The sequence below is a fragment of the Erinaceus europaeus genome, chromosome 1 (assembly GCF_950295315.1).
Source record: "Erinaceus europaeus chromosome 1, mEriEur2.1, whole genome shotgun sequence".
NCBI lineage: Eukaryota > Metazoa > Chordata > Mammalia > Eulipotyphla > Erinaceidae > Erinaceus > Erinaceus europaeus.
This window is the reverse complement of record NC_080162.1, coordinates 187054019-187076479: the sequence shown is the minus strand read 5'-3', so window position 1 is coordinate 187076479 and position 22461 is coordinate 187054019. Positions and strand designations below refer to the sequence as shown.

General features: G+C 42.6%; 1 protein-coding gene across 2 annotated transcripts in view; it reads right to left on the bottom strand.

Annotated features, from left to right (window-relative positions):
- Nucleotides 1-9289, bottom strand: part of VCPIP1 (valosin containing protein interacting protein 1) — a 34610-nt gene extending 25321 nt beyond the window's left edge. For both annotated transcript variants that reach the window (XM_060200755.1, XM_007527024.3), the window contains exon 1: nucleotides 6291-9289. In XM_060200755.1, the coding sequence (XP_060056738.1) occupies nucleotides 6291-8991 (2701 nt within the window). In that variant the 5' untranslated portion in view covers nucleotides 8992-9289. The remainder of the gene's footprint in view (nucleotides 1-6290) is intronic.
- Nucleotides 9290-22461: the final 13172 nt, after the last annotated feature.

Genomic DNA, 22461 nt, shown 5'->3' with positions numbered 1-22461 from the left:
AGTGGTTAGTACGGTAACACAGAGAAAGATAATTCAGGGAAGATAATTCAGCCTGTGCAGAGTATTAACTTGCACACCTGAGGTTCCAGAGGCCATAGGTTCAAGTTCTTGCACCGACTTATGCCACAGTGCTCAGGTCCTCTCTCTTCTCACCTAGTAAATAAATCTATGACAGGCGGTGGTGCACCTGGTAGCATGCTCATATTACCACGAACAAGATTCTGGGCTCAAGCCCCCCTCTGCCCCCATCCCTACCTGTAGAGGAGAAGAAGCTTCCGGAGCAGTGAAGCAGTGCTACAAGTGTCTCTCTCGCTCTCTCTATCTCAATTTCTCTGTCCTATCAAAATAAAAAGGTAAAAAAATAAATAAATAATTAAGACTAACAGGAGCAGTAGACTCACTATGTAAGCATCACGTTCCAGCAATAACCTTGGCAGAAAATAAATCTATAAAAACACAAATTATATATAAAAACTAGCACCATAAAATCACCATTTACAAAATACTCATTTGTCTTAAAATCCACCTATGTGCATTTTTACTCAATTTTATGACTGGTGCTGAAGAAGAAAAATTAAAGCAAACATTTTAAAAAGATTAATGTATGTATATGAGAAAGAGAACCACAGCTTCATTCTGGCATATGTGGTGCCTGGAATCATACCTATGACCTTAAGCTTGAAAGTTCAAGATGTTAAGCATTAGGCTAGGATGATAGCATAGTGGTTATAGGAAATAACTTCCATGGTTGAGGCAGCAATGGTTACAAGTTCAATCCCCAGCACCACCATAAACCAGATCGGAACAGTGCTCTGGTAAAGACTAAGCAAATAAACTAAAAAACAAAACAAAAAGCCCAACCTTAACTTTATGCACTATACCACTTCTCAGAGCTCTAAAGAAAACAGGGTAAAAATATAAAAGTTGACACCAGATGCTATGAAAGAAATGAACAGTGTACAGTGATAGAGGGGACCACCTTAGAGTGGTTAGCAAAGATCTCTCAAATCCACAGGTAAGACAAAAGCCTCTCTAAAATTGTTTTACTGAGGTTGAAGCCTCAACTTAAGTGAGAAGGCGCCAGCTATTCAAACAGTATATATATACATGTATTTTTTAAAATTTTCTATTATCTTTATGTATTTATTGGACAGACAGCCAGAAATCAAGAGGATTGATTAAGCACTGTGTGTTTAACCCGGTGCGCGAACCGCCCGACCCCTCAAATACTAGTTGTTGTTTTTTTAACTCCAATTCTCTTAATAATTATTTGGAAAAGAAAAAAAATATGTATATATATTTATGTGTGTGTGTGTATATATATATATATATATATATATATATATATATATGTATATCTATCTATCTATCTATCTATCTATTCTTTTTCTTCTTCAAAGGGGTGCCAGAGAATGAACTCAGGGCCTCACTCATATGTAAATAACACTGAGGGGGGGATAAAGAGAGAGAGAGACACCTGGAGCACTGCTTCACCACTGGTGAAGCTTTCCCCCTGTAGGTGGGGACCGGGACTCAAACCTGGGTCCTTGCACACTGTAACATGTGCACTCAACCGGGTGCACCACCACCTGGCCCCCAAACAGTATAAATTTATCAGTAGCTTAGTTCACATACGGTGACTCACAGAGTAATTTCTGCTCTTTGAAATTTCCAGTTTTCTAAGAAGCCCTGTCATCTTTCATTTTCCAGTCCTCTCCAGTCTAAAATATCAATAGTTTCACAGCACTCTTTTTTTAAATATTTATTTATTTTCCTTTTTGTTGTCCTTGTTGTTTTTCATTGTTGTTGTAGTTATTGATGTCATTCGTTGTTGGATAGGACAGCGAGAAATGGAGAGAGGAGGGGAAGACAGAGAGGGGGAGAGAAAGACAGACACCTGCAGACCTGCTTCTCCGCCTACGAAGCGACTCCCCTGCAGGTGGGGAGCTGGAGGCTTGAACTGGGATCCTTATGCAGGTCCTTGCGCTTTGCGCCACCTGCACTTAACCCGCTGCGCTACCGCCCAACTCCCGTTTCACAGCACTCTTGACATAAAGTTGTATATATAACTATCCCAATTTGACATCTTTACAAACATGACCACTTTTTACTAAGAATATCTTCTACAGGACCAGGAGGAAGTTCACAGTCTAGAGTACATGCCTTACCATATGACTGTGGGTTCACACAGGAGCACAATGGATGGGGGGAGGGCAGCTCCATGGATAGTGGAAAAGTGCTGTCTCTATTTCTCTATCTTTCTCTCTCAAGAAAAAAATGAAAAAAATAATTAGGCTCAGAAAGTTGCTCAGTGTTATTTACATATGAGTGAGGCTCTGAGTTCATTCTCTGGCACCCCTTTGAAGAAGAAAAAGAATAGATAGATAGATAGATAGATATACATATATATATATATACACACACACACATAAATATATATACATATTTTTTTTCTTTTCCAAATAATTATTAAGAGAATTGGAGTTAAAAAAACAACAACTAGTATTTGAGGGGTCGGGCGGTTCGCGCACCGGGTTAAACACACAGTGCAAAGCGCAAAGATCCAGTTTGAGCCCCCAGTTCCCCATCTGCAGGGGGTTTACCTCACAAGTGGTGAAGCAGACCTGAGGTGTCTATATTTCTCTCCCCCTCTCTGTCTTCCCTTCCTCTCTGTTTTTCTCTGTCCTATCCAAAAGCAGCAGCAACAACAGTAACAACAAAAACAGCAACAATGGAAAAAAGGTGGCCGCCAGGAGCAGTGGATTCGTAGTATCGAGCCCCAGTGATAACCCTGGAGACAAAAAGCAAAACCAAACCAAAAAAACCCCAGTATTTAGAGAGAAGGACTAGTAAAGGCCAGGTACTTTCTTAGTACTTGAAAGTCTCCCAAATGCTCCAAATAGAAAGTTACTGCAACATTCTTTTTATATTTAGATTATCTACTGAGAGCAAAGTAGAGGATTTAAAGAAATATGTGGGGTGGGGTAGATAGGATAATGGTTATAGAAAAAGACCCTCATGCCTGAGGCTTCAAAGCCCCAGATTCAGTTCCCTACATGAGCAGCTTGATGCTGAGCAGCGCTCTGGTAAATAAACAGAGAAAGAGGGAGCCTAGTAGTAGCGCAAGGCGCACGTGGCACAAAGCGCAAGGACCCACTCAAGGATCCGGGTTGAGCCCCCAGCTCGGCACCTGCGGGGGGGGGGGGGGGGGAGGGTCACCTCACACAAGTGGTGAAAAGCAGGTCTGCAGGTGTCTATCCTTCTCTCCTCCTCTGTCTTCCCCACCTCTCTTGGTTTCTCTCTGTCCTGTCCAGCAACAACAATAACAACAACAATGGAGAAAAAATGGCCAGTGGATTAGTGGTGCCTACACCCAGCCCTAGCAATTACCCTGGAGGCAAAAAAAAAAGAAAAAAGAGACAGAAAGGGGGAGAGAGGAAGAGAGAGAGAAAGAAAAGTAAAGGACGGGAGGGAGAGAGAAGAAAGGAAAGAAACGTGGAGGGTCTACCAGACACAGCACATGCTCCACCGCACAGTCTCCCCTTCACTCTCAAGTTCTCTGTCCCATCCAACAATAGCAATGGCAAAAATAACAATAACAACAACAAGTGCAACAAAATGGGGGAAATGGCCTCCAGGAGTAGTGGATTCACAGTGCAGGCACAAGCCCCAGCAATAACCCTGGAGGAAAAAAAAAAAAAATCCAGGTTCAAGTCCCTGGCTACATGTGGTGCATAGGGAAAGCTTCACAAATGTGTTGCTGTATTGCTCCTTCTCTCTCTCTGTCTCTGTCTCTCACCATCTATCAAGAAAAGAGGACGAAATGAAAAAAGAAAAGGGAAAAGACAAGAGAGAGGGGAAGGGGAAAGTGTCTGCCAGAAGCAGAGAAATTGTGTAGCAATAACCCTGATAGCAAGCAAAAAAAAAAAAGAGGGGGGTCTGTTAGTGGTGAAAAGGGAAGAATCAGAAGAAAGGAGTTTTGGTAACTAATTGCAGTGCACAGTCTAGTACTCCAATATCCAGGCCCAGAAACCTCACATCAAGCACAAAAAGTAACTGATACCATAGCAGAATTATATTCTATGAGTTTTAGTTATAAAATATATTATACTTTTAGACAACACATCATCTCACTCATGCCAAATCTACAATGAAGAATACAGTCTTGAGACTAGACATAGTCTTTACATACACATACACCTATATATCTACACATATATCAGGAACCTGTGATCGGAATAGATTATGGAATGACAATGATAGTGGAATACAGACCTTTAAACCATTACAAGTACTGGTCAACTATTATCACCCCTCAATAGAGATTATCTTCTCAATTACCAGAATTTTCTTTCTTTTTTACTTATTTATTTATTTATACTTATTTATTTATTTTAAAAAGGAGACATTAACAAAACCGTAGGATAGGAGGGGTACAACTCCACACAATTCCCACCACCAGATCTCTATATCCCACCCCCTCCCCTGAGAGCTTTCCTATTTTTTATCCAGAGAAAATTACCAGAATTTTCATGAACCCAGGATAATGTATCTGCTTCCTTTTAAAATAATGCAGTAAATAAACACTGCCAAATCCTGCTTTCTAATTCTTTTTCAATGTTCAATGCTGACCATCCTATTCCATTTCTAATGACACAGCCTTTCTTTAGATAAGTTTAATTCCATCTCTCTCTCTCTCTCTCTCTCTCTCTCACACACACACACACACACACACACACACACACACACACACACACCCATAAACCACATTCCAAAGTGTTTGCTACCTGCTGGGCCCAAGATTAGCAATGTGTTACATTCTCAAGAGTTTATCTGCTGCCAGGAGAGACATCTTTCCTGCTTTTCATTTGAGAAACTGTCAATTTTTAAATATGCCTGCTCCATAAATTCATTTTATCCTTTTGATGCTGATGCTAATTTTTAGAGTTCTAGGAGTATTTTTACAGTTGCCCTATGTACCAGTGTCAAGGGGTATTTTGTATAAATGAGGCAACTAGAGTACTGAGCAGTTAAGCAGCTTGCCTGAGGCCACTAAATTAATAAGTACCAGAGCCAAAATTCAAATTCTAGGTCTTCCTCACTTAAATGTCCACATAATCTTTCCTTTATTCCATGCAACCTCCAAGAAACTAAAAACCGTGAGAGACAGATATGTCAAGTGCCTAACACATGACTTGACATCTTCTAGTCTATGAGTACACCAAGCAAAATAAAATCAACAATATAAGGTTAAAAATCTGTACAAAGTTTTTAGACCTCCTATTAGCTACTAGGCCCCCAGACTTGTTGAGTCAGGAGTAAATAACCTTCATCTTGATAGGTCAAGGCCCAACTCTAACATATATAGTAGTACTCCTTGAAAAACACAATTAAAACAGCAACAACCCAGAATAAAAATTCAGATCAAAAAAAAAAAAATTCAGATCAAAAATTCATATAAAGTTATTTAAAAATAAATATTAAACAAAGATCATGTAAAAAGTATACTGATGGATCATTTTCGAAATCATCTAGGCTCTCAATTACCTATCTGGCTAATAATAGATATATTCCTTTAATTCATGCTGAGTTATTAAGAAGTCATAACTCTTTAGCAGTCACACTGACATCTTCTACCTTTTTCCTGTTTCTTGTGAGCTAAAATTCACTACAACCAATGGCAAAAAAAAATATCACTGGGCAAAGAAATTTCTTAAATCCAAATAAACAAATATAAATTACTAGAGTCCAAATATACAAATAAGAAATATATGATAAACTGAGAAAACAAGAACAGGAAATGGAGGAGACTATTAGGTGGGAGTACAGTGACAATATAAACACCAGAAACTGCAATTCATCAAACAGGAAGTCCTGAAATCACATGACAAGCAGGAAAATAAAATTCAAAAACAAACGAAAAAGGCCAAGATGGGGAGACTATTGGAAAGAGACAAGGATTAGGGAGAAATAAAAAAAGGTTTAAGTGAATACATTACAAGCCTGGTTTAAAAAAAAAAAAATCACAAGAAGCTGTTAAATTTCAAATAGGTAGTGACACTGAAGGGCTCAGTTTCACTTGGTTATATTTTCCTAATCTTTACTCACTAATCACATTAACATCTATCCGGTAACTGTCAAGAAACCAAGGAAAATAATGTGCTCCTGATATCTATTCAAATGGTCTTTTATGTTAACCATTGGTGTTTTTCACAAAGACTACCGAAAAGCTCAGTGCACAAAAATCCTTAACAAACTGAATAAATAGCACTCAAATTAGCCCGTCTTACCCATTAATGTCGCCAAAAGACACAAGGAGTACATTTCTTTGTCAGCTTGCTCCTGGAGCTCCTTGGACGACAGTCTCCCAGTAATAGCCATCTCTTCGTGTTTCACAGTGTGGGCTGAGTGTGCAGCAGCAGACTGACCACCTTCTGCTTTACTTTTGAGAATCTCTATTGTAATTCGGTCGCCATGCTGTAAAGGAACTGGCTCCTTTTCCATTCCTGCCTGGGGTGGCATTAACTCTTTAGGAGGAAAGCCGTATCGAATACACTGTAAATATGGAGGAATGTTGAATTCTCTGGCTATGCTTTCCTGAAGTTCAAAAAAGGTTGTGGAAGACTTGAGTGTGACCATGGACTGCCGTCCATCATTAGTTGTTATTCGAATCTTCTTCTCCTTTGAAGTTATTGGTGAGTAGGGAGACTTGGTCGGGGTAGCAGGTGCAGAGGAGGGGCCGTCACGAATGGTACTGGGAGAAACAGTCCTGGGCTGGCCTTTTTGTTCTTGTTTTAACTTTTCTGTTTTCCGTTTCTGCATTACAGAAGCCTGTTCCGTAATGTTCTGTTGAATAGTTCTTTCAGTTTTACTCATATTTAGCTCCTCCTTGTGCAAAGTTTTTGTTTTCTGTCCGGTAAGGATGATTTTTGTTGGGAGATGAGACTCTGACTCTTGTCCTTGTACATCTCCAAGTCTTTGGGCATGAGCACCATCTATATTTACAGGAGTATAATCATCTGGATTCTTTTTGGCAGTCTGATGCAATATAGTGTGAACAACTTTCTGAACTAGGATTTCACTTCCAAATTCACCTGGAAAGTGCTTGGTAACAAGTTTCATGGCAACATCATAAACATTGCTATTCAAAGACGAGTCGCTTTCATACTGAAACCAATATACTGTTTCTCGGACCACTCTTCCACCCCATTCCAAAGTAATAGGGAAAGCTTCTGGTAGATTGTCATACTCTTTACCGTCCCAAAAATGTTTGAAGCCACAGCCACACTTGCCACCAGTGGACCTAGAATTAGTTCTGTCCCCATCCAAATACACAATAGACCCATCTCCTCTTACCCTGCGCACCGATGCGCCATGGCACCAATTACAAGCTGTTAGGTTGCTCAACCCATAGTCTGGCACCAGAACATCTTTCACTGAATCATATGAGCAAACCAAATTGTTCAAGGGAAAGCTGTAATTTTTGTCAGGCCGCAGCTGTCCATGAGTACTTTTTGCCAGGTTATACAGTTTCCCTCCTGGAGCCAACCACTCTGGAGCAACATGAAGTTCAGAAAGGGCACCACACAGCAAACACTTGTGAAGGCGATTATCCATTACTGCTCTTTTAGCAGCTGCTGTGACTTCTTCAGGCTGAACTCCTATCACTCCAGTCCTCCTGTAGAAATACTGATGCACATCAGCAACCAAACTGGGGTGGATCCCATGTTTGTCCATGAAGACTTCTTCCATAGCAGCAACAAGTCGAAGTAAGTATTTATCCTGCAAGCTTCTGTCTCCTCCAATAACACAACCACCGTCCTCCTCGAGCTTGATGTATTTCTTAATAAGGTCCTGGGGCACACCCCATGCTTTCGGGAGCAAATTCATAGGCAGTTTGGGTAACGCGGCCCCTTTTATGCCTACCAGGGGGATATAGTGGTTTCTACCAGAGCTACTCCAAGCGATACAGATCGGTTTATTCAAAAGTCCATCTTTCCCCGTGCACTTCTCTGCAGGGATGAGTCCGGGCAGAAAGGTGGCCGAATAGTCGCCAGAGCTCCTCATGCCACTGAGAGAATCTAACAGGATAATGGGTCGGTGTAACACGTTGGCCAGGCCGAATATGTGGATGTTTCTCAGGCCCAAGGGGACCCCCTCCGGTGGTACGAACAGAGGGTCGCACTCGTTGATGATGTCCTCCCACTCTGCGGCGTCGATGAAGTCGTGGAACAGGGCTTGGTAGCGGGCCAGATGCTGCTGGAAGTGCTGTTTGAGATTCTCCCTCAGGGCGTGCCAGAAGAGCTCCCGGCCCACCAGGGCCCGGGACACGGCGTGCACCAGGCAGTGGCCGTCCCCGTCCACATGCACTGGGATCAGGCATTCCTGACTTTTATTGGCCCGCTTGATGTCCTCCAGCGTGTCGTGCAGGTACAGGAGGCTTCCCGAGCGGTCCTTGCCGTAGCCCACCGTGTTGACGTGCTCGGGCTCGATGAGGAAGGCGCGGTCGCCCAGCAGGGCGCAATCGAACAGCTCGCCCTGGTTCATGTCCCGCAGCAGCTTGGCTCGGCCCGTCTGTTTGTCCATGCCATAGCGAGCCAAGATGGGCGACAAGAGTTTACAGTGGTAGTTGGAAAGGCCCATCACCTTCACCAGCTCCGTGTTCTTCTTGGGCGCGCCCGTCACCCCGAGCAGCGCGTTCCGCAGCAGGTTGTGGAGCACCACGTCGGGGTCGGTCACCTCCTCCACCCCCAGCAGTTGCTGCTGCTCGTGCCGCTGCCCGCACTCGGTACACTCGATGCTGACAGAACCGGAGGCCGGGAAGAACAGGCGCGCCTGGCACTTGGGATCCGGGCAGCTGCCGGAGAGGATTCTCCGATCTCTCCGCTTCGAGAGTCCCCCCGGCGCGGACGCGGCGGCCGCCAGAGGCGGCGGGGTCTGCGGAGCCTCGGGGGGCGGCGGCGGCGGCGGCGGCGGCGGCGGCTGAGACATCGCTCTCGGCTCTAGAGTCTCGCTCCGCGTCCCAAGCGACCCTTCAGAGGTTCATAGCCCAGACTCCCGCCCGCCCGACTCAGCCTAATCCAGGCCCGGGGCAAATCACTTTCTTTTTCCTACCAGCTCCTCCTCCTCCTAAGCGAAGGCGGAAGCGCCGGACGTTGTTCCTCTTCTTACTTCTCCACAGCCTTAGCCGTTGCCCCGAACGTAACGGCCACCACCCTAGCCCGCACTCACACTCACTCACTCTCGCTCTCTCTCCCTCAGACACACAGACATACACGCCCTCACTTGAGAACGCGCAGGCGCAACCTCCGCTCTACCCTCTGGGAATTAGAGTTTTCCAGGCTCTCTCCTGGCCATCGAACGCTAAGAGCGTGGTTCCAGAAGGAACTACAAGTACCGGGAGGCCAAGCGGCTGTGACCCTCGGAGAGCAGGAAGAGGAAGGCTGGAGGAAGGCGGGGCAGAAGGAAAGGTAGTTGCTCGCCTGGCCTGCTGGGAGTTGTAGTTTCGTCTGACTCACGCTCGTCTTCTTCTCTACTCTGCGGCCCAAGCGAAACGATCCGGAAGACCACATTTCCTAGGGTGCTCTGCGGTGCGTCCTGCTTCATTTCCCCCTTAGACGGAGAGTAGACTACGGCGAAGCTTGGTAAAGAGTTAAAGGTAATGGGTGTTGGAAGCCGAGCATCTGAACTTTCTCACTCCTAGAAGGGGAGGGTAACGAAAGGCTTGCAATGGAGAGGTACGGTATATGGCGGCCTGGGGCAACTGAACGACATGGTCTAGTCTAGGCAGGAGATCATCAAAGGAGAAAAGGATTCTCACCGTATTTCTTAAGGATTTTTTTTTTTTTTTTTTTAGAGAGAGAAACCAGGGTTTTTTGTTGTTGTTGTTGTTGTTGTTGTTTTTTCCTGCCATACTTCTCTCTTTTCATTCCTTTGGCTTTAACCAAGCCATCGAGATGCCCGAGCCCCCTTTTACTGCCTCTCCCACCTCAGCTCAGCGCTGAGCATCGCTGAGGAGCCATTAACATTCTTGTTCCGTGTCCTTTCTTGCAATTTAAACGGGTGTGATGTATATACATAGAGAGATCGAGTGTGTTTGTTCATTGCAGTCCTGCCTCCAGAGACCAAAGCCAGCCCTTAGCTGTTCTGTATTCATGCCCACCACGGTATTTATGGATACGCTGTCATTTGATCTTCATGATCGTATGAATAGGTCTCAAGTGAAGCACCTTGCTTCAGTTCTCGCAGCCGCAAAGTTTATGTGGATATTCATCCAGATCTAGATCCGTATCAGTTTTACAGATAAGGACAGGGGCCAGGTGAGGCCGGTATTGTATAAAATAGTAACTGCCGGCTATGATTGTTTTATAGTTTACAGGTTGTGTTCACATTTATCACTTCATCGTGACATCGTTAGTCCCGTAAGGCCTTCAGCAAGTATTGTTGACTCCGTTTTTTAGTTACTGAAACACTAGTAGGAGGAATTGCCCTAATCACAGGGTAGCTCAGCCAGCTAGTGCATTTTACACAGTTTCCTATGGAAAGGGGGGAATAAAGGACTTAAACTCAGACCTTTTCTTGGGCTTCAGGGTCTCCTAGCGACTATAAGGGTTGTAAGGATGGTCACTGAACAGTCATAATTAAAATACAATTTAATTGGTTTCTCAATGAACATACAGATGTGTTCCACATTCAGAGACTCGGTCTCCGGCAGGGGTAGATAGCATAATGCTTATGCGAAGAGTCTCTCATGCCTGAGGCTCCGAAGTCCCAGATTCAATCCCCTGCACCACCAGAGCTAAGCAGTGCTCTGGTAAAAAAAAAAAAAAAAAAAATTTAATTGGGGTCTGGTGGTAAGGCAGCAGGATCCCAGTTCGATCCCCACTCCCCACCTGCAGGGGAGTCTCTTCACAGGCAGCAGTGAAGCAGGTCTGCAAGTGTCTATCTGTTCCCCCTCTCTGTCTTCCCCTCCGCTCTCCGTTTCTCTCTGTCCTGTCCAACAATGACATCAATAACAATAACTACAGCAACAATAAAAAAGGGCAACAAACGGAAAAAAAAAGAAAAAAAATTGAAAAAATCAAATGAGATTCGATCTCCTAACATACAGATAATAAAATAAAAGCTCCTTTGTCCTAGGTTCAATACCCTGCATGCATCACTATAACCTAGAACTGAGCAGTGCTTTGGTTAAAACAAACAAAATAGAAAGCTCTGTTGCCTCCTTAAAGGTAAACATCACATGAATTTAGTGAGACTAAGATTTTGAAATTTAATATTATGTAAAACAAAATTGTGCCTTGTGAGTTATAAGGAAAATCACTATTTCCTATAATAAAAATAGGATACACTGGGGGTCAGGAGGTAGTGCAGCAGGTTAAGCTCACATGGGGAAGCACAAGGACTGGCGTAAGGATCCCAGTTAGAGCCGCGGCTCCCCATCTGCAAGGGGGGTCGCTTCATCGTAGGTGAAGCAGGTCTGCAGGTGTCTATCGTTCTTTCCCCTATCCAACAACAATGACATCAATAGCAACAACAATAATAACCACAACAACAAGGGCAATAAAAGGGGAAAAAATAGCCTCCAGGAACATTGGTTTTGTGGTGCAGACACTGAGCCCCAGCGATAACCCTGGAGACACACACACACAAAAAGATACTCTTTAAATTTAGTAACAGAGGAAGGATTTTTATGTAGTGAGCAACTCAGTGATTATTGTTGACATTGTTTATGATGATCCAGTGAGTGCTCTTACTCCTTCAACATCCTGGCTTGAAATGTGGACTCGATTATTTGGTAATAAAAGTAAGAAAGGCAAAGTAACATTAAGCTATAAATTGTGATTTCTACAGCCTACTCAGTTTTCGAGCTGCTCAACGTGCCTCCACATGTTAAAGGTTGTGTTCCACCAGGATAATGTTTCAGCACTGGCCTGTGGAGCCACCTGCAGTGATGGAAAAGTTCTGTGCCTGTCCTGTTCAGTATGGCAGCCAGTCACTAGCCACAGATAGCCATTAAGCCCTTAAACATGACTAATAGCATTGAGGAGCTGAATTATTAGTTTTGATTTAATAATTAGTCTGAGGGGGGTAGAGAGATTCTTGCAGTCCAGGTGCATAATGAGGGAAATAAGTTGAGAGACAAAGTATTCTACAAAGACCTTTCACAGAGAGATGGGAAATTGTAGCCATGTGTCAACAACTGTAGATCATTAACCCCCCCACAATAAAAATGATATAGATAAGGGAGTCGGGCTGTAGCGCAGCAGGTTAAGTGCAGGTGGCGCAAAGCACAAGGACCGGCATAAGGATCCCGGTTCAAACCCCAGCTCCCCACCTGCAGGGGAGTCGCTTCACAGGCAGTGAAGCAGATCTGCAGGTGTCTATCTTTCTCTCCTCTCTGTCTTCCCCTCCTCTCTCCATTTCTCTCTGTCCTATCCAACAATGACAACAACAATAATAGCTACAACAATAAAACAACAAGGGCAACAAAAGGGAATAAATAAATAAAATAAATATTAAAAAATAATAATAAAAAAATTACTAAAAAAAAATGATATAAATAGGTAGTCACATGTTGCTAGTGGCTACTTACTGAGCAGTTCTCAAAGTCCCCACACTTCCAGTGAGTCCCATGCTCTAATGGAATTCAAGGGTTGGATACTGACTGTAGGAAACAGGAACTTATAATAGAGATAATGAAAGTATTTTTTTATCTTGATGATCGTTGTGATGACATGATTATATACATTTTCTAAAATTCCCTTGATAGTACTTTGTTTTAAATATTTTATTAATGAGAGAGAGAGAGAGAGAACAAGACAACTGGAGCATCACTCTGGGATATGCAATACCCAGATCAAACTGGGATCAAACTTGGGACTTCATGCTTGAGAGTTCAACACCTCCATGGCACCATCTCCCAGGCCTGATTATTTTTCATGGCACTGAGGAATGAATCAAAGACATTGTGCATGTATGACCTCACTGAGCACCTAGTTCAGTTTTTTTTTTTTTCCTATATTCTTGGAAGGAGGAAGGGAGGGACAGAAAGACAGACAGACAGACAACACTGTACCATTCTGCCATCCATGGAGTTCTCTCATGCTGTCCATAGTGCACCATAAAAATACTTATTTTCAGGGGCCAGGTGGTAGTGCAGCAGGTTAAGCTCACATGGTGCAAAGTGCAAGGACCCGCTAAGGATGCCAGTTCAAGCCCCCGGGTCCCCACATACAGGAGGGTCGCTTCACAAGCAATGAAGCAGGTCTGCAGGTGTCATTCTTCCCCTCCTGTCTCCTGATTTCTCTCTGTCCTGTCCAACAGCAATAATAACAAGGGCAACAAAAATGGGGAAAATAGCCTCCAGAAGCAGTAGTGCAGGCACCGAGCCCCAGCAATAACCTTGGAGGCTAAAAAATAATATTACAAGAGAATCATACACAGACACCAAAAGCACTGCTTATCACTGTGGTGCTATCAGGAATAGAACCTGGGACCTCTGGGGCTTTGGGCATGAATGTTTGATGCACAACCACTGTGCTATCTGTGTCCCCACTCATAATTAAACTTAACATTAATTTTAAATGACTGGACCAACTGACCACTTGGAACAAGAGAATGCAGATGAATACCCTTTGTTTCCTCATTCTTTTTCTTTAGAACCCGAAATGTACTTTGAGAGCAAAAGAGAAAAAAAAAAGAAGCTGAGGAGTTTACTATAAGAGATACTTGTAATCTTCATTCCATTAATAATCTTGAGTTTTTGTAGAACGACCTGACTCCACTCTCTGGACCTTCCAACAACTAGTTTCGTTCCTTTTATCAGTAAGACGTTAAATAGCAGAACAAGATGTACTTGACACATTTTTCACATGCATAGTTTCAAAGACATTTTAATAGGTGCAAGCAGAGCAAAACTTTTTTTTTTTTGCTTTTTTTTTTTTCCCCCTCCAGTGTTATTGCTGGACTCGGTGCCTGCACCATGAATCTACCGCTCCTGGAGGGCATTTTTCCCCCTTTTGTTGCCCTTGTTGTTGTAGCCTCGTTGTGGTTATTATTATTGCCACTGTTGATGTTGTTCGTTGTTGGATAGGACAGAGAGAAACGGAGAGAGGAGGGGAAGACAGAGAGGGGGAGAGAAAGATAGACACCTGTTATACCTGCTTCACCGCCTGTGAAGCGACTCCCGTGCAGGTGGGGATCCGGGGGCTCGAACCGGGATCCTTAAGCCGGTCCTTGCGCTTTGCGCCACATGCGCTTAACCCACTGCACCACTGCCCGACCCCCAGAGCAAAACTTTTAACTAGCAGACTTTAAAAACAAAAACCTCTGGATCATTTATAGACCTTATATAAACATTCAGATATTTGGTGTATTGCACCAAAGTAAAAGACACAGGTGGGGGGGAGGGTGCAGGCCCTGGATCATGATGGCAGAGGAGGATCTAGTGGGAGTTGAATTGTTATGTGGAAAACTGGGAAATAGTACACATGTACAGACTATTATGTTTTGCTGTCAACAGTAAACCTTTAATCCCCCTAATAAAGAAATTTAAAAAATAAGCATTAAGATAAAAGTATTGTACAAGAATTTTAACCCAAGGCAATTTTCAAGAAAGGGATTTATTTTATTTCATTCCTACTATGTACTGTGGATAATTAGGTATGTATGTACTAAAAGCATTAGCACTAGCTGTCAGCAGATCATATTAAGGATCATATCATCAAAATTGAACATTGGTAAAATAACAATATATAGGTAATGCACCTTCACACAAACATCTTCCACAAAGCATTTCCCCATAAACCTGGTGCTCCATAAATTATGTGGTTATTAACAGGTATCACATTGAAGGAAGGGCTCCATAGTCAAATCAAGTTTAGAAAATGATCAGTAAACTAACTTAGTTGGTTTTGTTTGTTTGTTTGTTTTTTCTATGCTGATGGTATTGCAACTTTCCAGAGAGCAGCTGCAATGGCTCCAGAATATCAAGAAAGGACAGACTTGGGCCGGGTGGTGGTGCCCTGGTTGGGCACACAAGGACCCGGGTTTGAGCCCACAGTTCCCACCTGCAGGGGGGAAAGCTTTGCATGTGATAAAGCAGGGCTGCAGGTATCTCTTTGTCTTTCTTCCTCTCCGTTACCCGCTTCCCTCTCAATTTTTTGACTGTCTCTATCAAATAGAGAAAGATTAATTTTTTTTAATAAAAAAAAAAGTTGGATGTAATGTCAAGAGTCTGTTTGCAGCATCAGATACTAGGATATGTCCTTCGGTTGCTTTGTTTAAAGCGCACTGCAAAGTGTTTATTGTGCAAGGTGAGTATCTTGGGTGATACTAATAGAGATAATGAGGATGTTCGTGCCCTAAGTCACTTTGACACTGTCACTAATCTATGGCATTTCCACATTTTTATTTTCTACAGAACCATCTTGAATGTGTGTCACAAGTATGTTTTGTGAAAACCAACACAGACAGACAGTGCCTGCCATGATGGTCACTACTTCTGTCAGTATGCTTTAAAAGAAGCTAATACTCGGTGGTTGGGCGGTAGCGCAGCGGGTTAAGCAAATGTGGCACAGAGTGCAAGGACCGGCATAAGGATCCCGGTTCGAGCCCCCGGCTCTCCTCCTGCAGGGGAGTCGCTTCACAGACGGTGAAGCAGGCCTGCAGGTGTCTTTCTCTCTCCCTCTCAGTCTTCCCCTCTCTCCAATTCTCTCTATCCTACCCAACAACGAACGACATCAACAACAACAATAATAACCACAAGGAGGCTACAACAACAAGGGCAACAAAAGGGGGAAAAATGGCCTCCAGGAGCCGTGGATTCATGGTGCAGGCACCGAGCCCAGCAATAATCCTGGAGGCAAAAAAAAAAAAAAGAAGAAGCTGATACTCAGCTGTATCTTCTGGTACTTTATGCAGAACTCCACTTAAGATTTTAATCTACCTGATGTATGTTATTATGTCTGATACAATGGAGAGATTCAGCTTTCAATCTATGTATTCATTGATTACAAAATACCAGCCGTATCAAAACCTTGCAGTAAATATGTTTTGACTTTTTTTTCAGGTATACAACATTTCAGATCAGCTTACTGATAAGATCAATTTATTAGACAAACATGGTTGCAATAAGGAAGAATGAGAGTTATACCAGCTGCCCAGCCTCCCATACCCCTTATTCAACCTTTCCACGGTAGGTTCCAAGTGGGAGTACTTTGAAAACCATTAGAAAATGTCATAAAGGGAGTCAGGCAGTAGTGTAGCTGGTTAAGCGCACGTGACACAGAACTCAAGGACCGGCATAAGGTTCCGGGTTCAAGCCCCCGGCTCCCCACCTGCAGGGAGTCGTCACAGGAGGTGAAGCGGGTTTGCAGTTGTCTTTCTCTCCCCCTCTCTGTCTTACCCTCCTCTCTCCATTTCTCTCTGTCCTATCTTAACAACGGTGAAATCAATAACAACAACAATAATAACTACAACAATAATAAAAAACAACAAGGGCAACAAAAGGGAATAAATAAATAAATTAAGAAACAAAGAAACTGTCATCTGTAGGACTGGACAGTGGTGCACCCGCTAGTGTGTGTGTTGCAGCACCCGCGCACCCAGTTTCAAGTCCCCACCTGCAGGGGGAAAGGTTCACATGCAGTGAAACTGTGGTGCAGGTGAGGTGTCTGTGACTCCCTTTATCTCAGCCTTTCCCTCTTGATTTAGCATATATATATATATTTTTTTAATTTTCAATAAAAAAATATTTGAAATGTCATATTTATTCATTTTTTTAAAATATTTTTTTAATTTATTCATGAGAAAGATAGGAGGAGAGAGAAAGAACCAGACATCACTCTGGTACATGTGCTGCCGGGGATTGAACTCAGGACCTCATGCTTGAGAGTCTAATGTTTTATCCACTGAGCCACCTCCCAGACCACGATGTTTATTCATTTTTTTAAGATTTTATTTATTTATGAGAAAGATAGGAGGAGAATAAGAACCAGACATCACTCTGGTACATGTGCTCCCAGGGATTGAATTTAGGACCTCATGCTTGAAAGTCCAGTGCCTTATCTACTGAGCCATCTGCTGGACCACAGATGTCATGGATATTCTATATATAAGTTATATCAAAATCTCTGTCTGGGGCTGGGAGATAGCTTACCTGGTAAAGCTCACACTTTACCATGTGCAAAGCCCTGGGTTCAAGCCCTAATACCTCATGGGAATGCATAGGGGAAGCTTCAAAAATGATGGAATGGTGCTATGTTGTCTCCTTCTCTCTCTATTGCTTTCTTCCTTTCTTTTTCTTTCCCGCTATCTGATATTGAAAGAAGAAAAGAGACCACTGGGAGCAGAATTGTGCAGGTGTAAAATGCCACCATGGTAAAAAAAAAAAATTACCTCTTCCAATTTTTTTCCTTTTTTTTAATTTTTTTTTTAAATATTTACTTATTTCCCCTTTTGCTGCCCTTGTGATTATTATATGTCGTTATTGTTGGATAAGACAGAGAGAAATGGAGAGAGGAGGGGAAGACAGAGAAGGGGAGAGAAAGACACCTGCAGACTTGCTTCACCACCTGTGAAGCGACTCCCATGCAGGTGGGGAGCCAGGGCTCAAACCAGGATCCTTGTGCTTTGCACCACATGCGCTTAACCCGCTGCGCCACCACCTGACTCCCTCTTTTTTTATTTTTATTTATTTTCCCTTTTGTTGTCCTTGTTGTCATAGTTATTTAATCTTTTTTTATTTTTTTATTTATAAAAAGGAAACATTGACAAAACCATAGGATAAGAAGGGTACAGCTCCACACAATTCCCGCCACCAGATCTCTGTATCCCATCCCCTCCCCTGATAGCTTTCCTATTCTTTATCCCTCTGGGAATATGGACTCAAGGTCATTGTGGGATGCAGAAGGTGGAAGGTCTGGCTTCTGTAATTGCTTTCCCCGCTTAACATAGGCGTTGACAGGTCCCTAGTGGGGCAGGGTTCTGGGGAATCGAAGCTACAAGACATATTGGTGGGGTTGTCTGTCTAGGGAAGTCTGGTTGGCATCATGCTAGCATCTGGAACCTGGTGGCTGAAAAGAGAGTTAACATACAAAGCCAGCACTCTGTTTATTAGAGATTATTAGGAGAACTGTTCTGGGGGAGTGTACAGTCATGACTATTAAGGTTTTTCAATTTAGAGAAGTTTTTTTTCCTTTTTGAAATTTCATTGACTTAATAGTGTTTACAAGATTGCAAAATTACCAGCGTATAGTTCCACAAGTTGTCATAGTTATTGTTGTTGTTACTGATGTTGTTGTTGTTAGATAAGACAGAGAGAAATGGAGAGAGGAGGGGAAGACAGAAAAAAAAAAAAGACACCTGCAGGGGAGTCGGGCTGTAGCGCAGTGGGTTAAGCGTAGGTGGCGCAAAGCACAAGGACCGGCGTAAGGATCCCGGTTCGAACCCCGGCTCCCCACCTGCAGGGGAGTCGCTTCACAGGCGGTGAAGCAAGTCTGCAGGTGTCTATCTTTCTCTCCCCCTCTCTGTCTTCCCCTCCTCTCTCCATTTCTCTCTGTCCTATCCAACAACGACAACAACAATAATAACTACAACAATAAAACAACAAGGGCAACAAAAGGGAATAAATAAATAAATAAATAAATAAATAAATAAATAAATAAAAGAAAGACACCTGCAGACCTGCTTCACTGCCTCTGAAGCGACTCCCCTGCAGGTGGGGAGCCAGGGGCTCGACCTAGGGCTCCAACCGGGATCCTTACGCTGGTCCTTGTGCTTTGTGCCACATGTGCTTAACTCACTATGCTACCGCCCAGCTCCCATCAATTGTTTTTCTGTTGCCTTATATGCCTCATAATTTAACTTATGGAAACTAAGAGCTTTGCAATACAATAAAAGAAGAAATTGAAACACCTAGTAAATGAATTCAATAAGTAAACTAGTAGCATGGGGCCTTAACGACTTGTAAAATTAGCACTTTTAAAAATATCTGTTATTGACGAGCTGACCAAATACCTTTAATATTAGAAAATTTCTCTTAGTAAAATTATATACTAGTAGATAATTTGATAATATGTGTCATAAGTTTGTAGTATTGATAGCCTTTAATCTACCAAAGCACATATGGGATATAACTCTAAAAAAGTAGGCAGAAATGTGACCTGGGAGGTGGTCCAGTGGCTAGCGTTTTAGATTTAAAAGCATGAGGTCCCAAGTTTGATTCCCCACCACCACATGTGCCAGAGTAGCTCTTTGGTTCTCTCTGTTTCATGCTAGTAAATGAAGAAAGAAAGAATTTTTTAAATTTTTATTTTCTTTTAAAGATTTTATTTATGGGGACAATAGGAGGAGAGAGAAAGAACCAGACATCACTCTGGCACATGTGCTGCCGGGAATCAAACTTGGGACCTCATGCTTGAGAGTCCAGAGCTTTTATCATTGAGCCACCTCCCGGGCCACTTTTTAAATTTTTTAAGTATTTATCTATTTTCCCTTTTGTTGCCCTTGTTCTTTATTGTTTTTATTGATGTTGTCGTTGTTGGATAGGACAGAGAAATGGAGAGAGGAGGGAAAGACAGAGGGGGGAGAGGAAGATAGACACCTGCAGACCTGCTTCACCGCCTGTGAAGCGGCTCCCCTGCAGGTGGGGAGCCAGGGGCTCCAACTGGGATCCTTAAGCCAGTCCTTGCGCTTCGCGCCATGTGTGCTTAACCAGCTGCACTACCGCCCGACTCCCCAGAATTTTTTTTTTAAATAAAGAAATAGCCAGGGGGGCGGGCGATAGTGCAGTGGGCTAAGGGCACATGGCACAAAGCTCAAGGACTGCCCCAAGGATCCGGGTTTGAGCCCCCGGTTTCCCACCTGCAGGGGGGTTGCTTCACCGTCTTTCTTTCCTCCTCTGTCTTCCCATCCTCCCTTGATTTTTCTCAGTCCTATCCAACGACGACAACAATGAAGACAACCATAATAACAACAACGACAAACAACAAGGGCAACAAAAAGGGGAAAAAAAATAACTTTCAGAAGCAGTGAATTCGTAGTGCAGACTCTTAGTCCCAGCAATAACCCTGGAGGCAAAAAAAAAAAAAAAAAAAATGAAAGCAAATCAAATAAACTTGCCTAAATTAAAAAAAAAATTTTTTTAAGGGGGAGCTGGGAGGTAGCGCACCTGGCTGAGTGCACATGTTTCAGTGCACAAGGACCCGGGTTCAGGTCCCTGGTCCCTACCTGCAGGGTGAAAGCTTTACAAGTCGTGAAGCAGGGCTGCAGGTGTCTCTCTGTCTCTCTCCCCCTTCCTCTTGATTTCTGGTTGTCTCAATCCAATAAATAAATAAAAATGATAAAAACCATTAAAAATAAAAAAGATAGCCATAAATATATGGATTGTTTGTTATTGTTTATACTGTTGATAATACTGAAAATGATCCAAATGTTTCAAAATATGGAACTAGTTGAATGAATTAGAGCACAATTATGAGTTGGCTTTCTCTTAAGCCTTTTAAAAAAACACCCCACAATGATCCTGGGTCCATACTCCCAGAGAGATAAAGAATAGGAAAGCTATCAAGGGAGGGGATGGATATGGAACTCTGGGGGTGGGCAGTGTGTGAAAATGTACCCCTCTTATCCTATAGTCTTGTCAGTGTTTCTAGTTTATAAATAAAAAAACTTTAAAAAAAAGAAACATGCATTGGGGGAAAAATGATGTAAAATGATCAAAGTTCTGAGTACATGTAGTGAATCTTTTTTTTTTCTTTTGCATTTTTAAAACAAAGATGAGCTTTCATGTAATGAATCTTGTGCCATGCTAAGGACCTTAACTATATTGTCTTATATACACTTTGTAGTGCTGACATTGAGTCCCAGTGATAAATAAACCTGGAGGCAAAAAAAAAAAAAAAGAAAGCATATCAATTAAACTTACCTAAATTAAAAAAAAAAAATTTAAAGGGGGAGGGCAGGAGGTGGTGCACCTGGCTGAGCACACATGTTACAGTACACAAGGACCCGGGTTCATCCCTTTTATGGTAGATCTCATCATTCCTACTTGTAAAAGCAAACACGGAAGTACAATTCAAATAGCTAGCAAAATAGTGTTGTAATTCAGCCCAGATCTGCTCTTAATCCTTGTTCTTTTTGTTTTAATTTTTATTTATAAAAGAAACACTGACAAAAACCATAGGATAAGAGGAGTACAAATCCACACAATTCTCACCACCAGAACTCCGTATCCCATCCCCTCCCCTGATAGCTTTCCTATTTATCCCTCTGGGAGTATGGACCCAGGGTCATATGGAATGCAGAAGGCGGAAGGTCTGGCTTCTGTAATTGCTTTCCCCGTTTAACATAGGCATTGACAGGTTGATCCATACTCCCAGCCTGCCTTTCTGTTTCCCTAGTCGGGCAGGGTTCTGGGGAAGCGGGGCTCCAGGACACATTGATGGGGTCCTCAGCCCAGGGAAGTCCAATTGGCATCATGTTGGCTTCTGGAACCTGGTAGCTGAAAAAGAGTTAACATATAAAGCCAAACAGATTATTGACTAATCATGAACCTGAAGACTGGAATAGTTCAGATGAAGAGTTGGGGGGGGTCTCCGTTTTGTAGTTAGTTAGTAGTCCTATTTTAGTTATATTCCAAAGAGCCCATGACTATACTAGTTTTTTTTTCTTTTTTACATTTTCTTTTTTTATCCTGAGCCTGACATCTGATATGCAAGTGGATCCAAGTTATTGTCTGGGGAGATGATGTCATAGCTGGAAAAATAACCAGAAAGCTTAATCCTTGTTCTTTTTTTTTAAATTTTTTTAAATATTTTATTTTATTTATTTATTCCCTTTTGTTGCCCTTGTTGTTTTATTGTTGTAGTTATTATTGTTGTTGTCGCCATTGTTGGATAGGACAGAGAGAAACGGAGAGAGGAGGGGAAGACAGAGGGGGAGAGAAAGATAGACACCTGCAGACCTGCTTCACCGCCTGTGAAGCTACTCCCCTGCAGGTGGGGAGCCAGGGCTCGAACCGGGATCCTTATGCCGGTCCTTGTGCTTTGCGCCACCTGCGCTTAATCCGCTGCGCTACAGCCCGACTCCCAATCCTTGTTCTTAATCAACCTAATGATATAGGAGAATATTCTTTATTTATTGACAAGTTATTATTTTGATGCAGTGTAGCTGATAAGACAATAAATAACAAATAATTTTTAAAATCCCTTTCTATATGCTATACGTTTCCCCTTTCCAAAGTAATTTATGTTTAGTAATATTTTTCCGTTAAATGAATCTCTCTTTATACCTGTTTTCTTTTTGTTTTTTACTAGAGCACTGCTTAGTTCTGGTTTGTGGCAGTGCTAAGGATTGAACCTGGATCCAGCTCTTTGCACCTGTTTTTTTTTAATATTTATTTATTTTCCCTTTTGTTGCCCTTGTTTTATTGTTGTAGTTGTTATTGTTATTGATGTC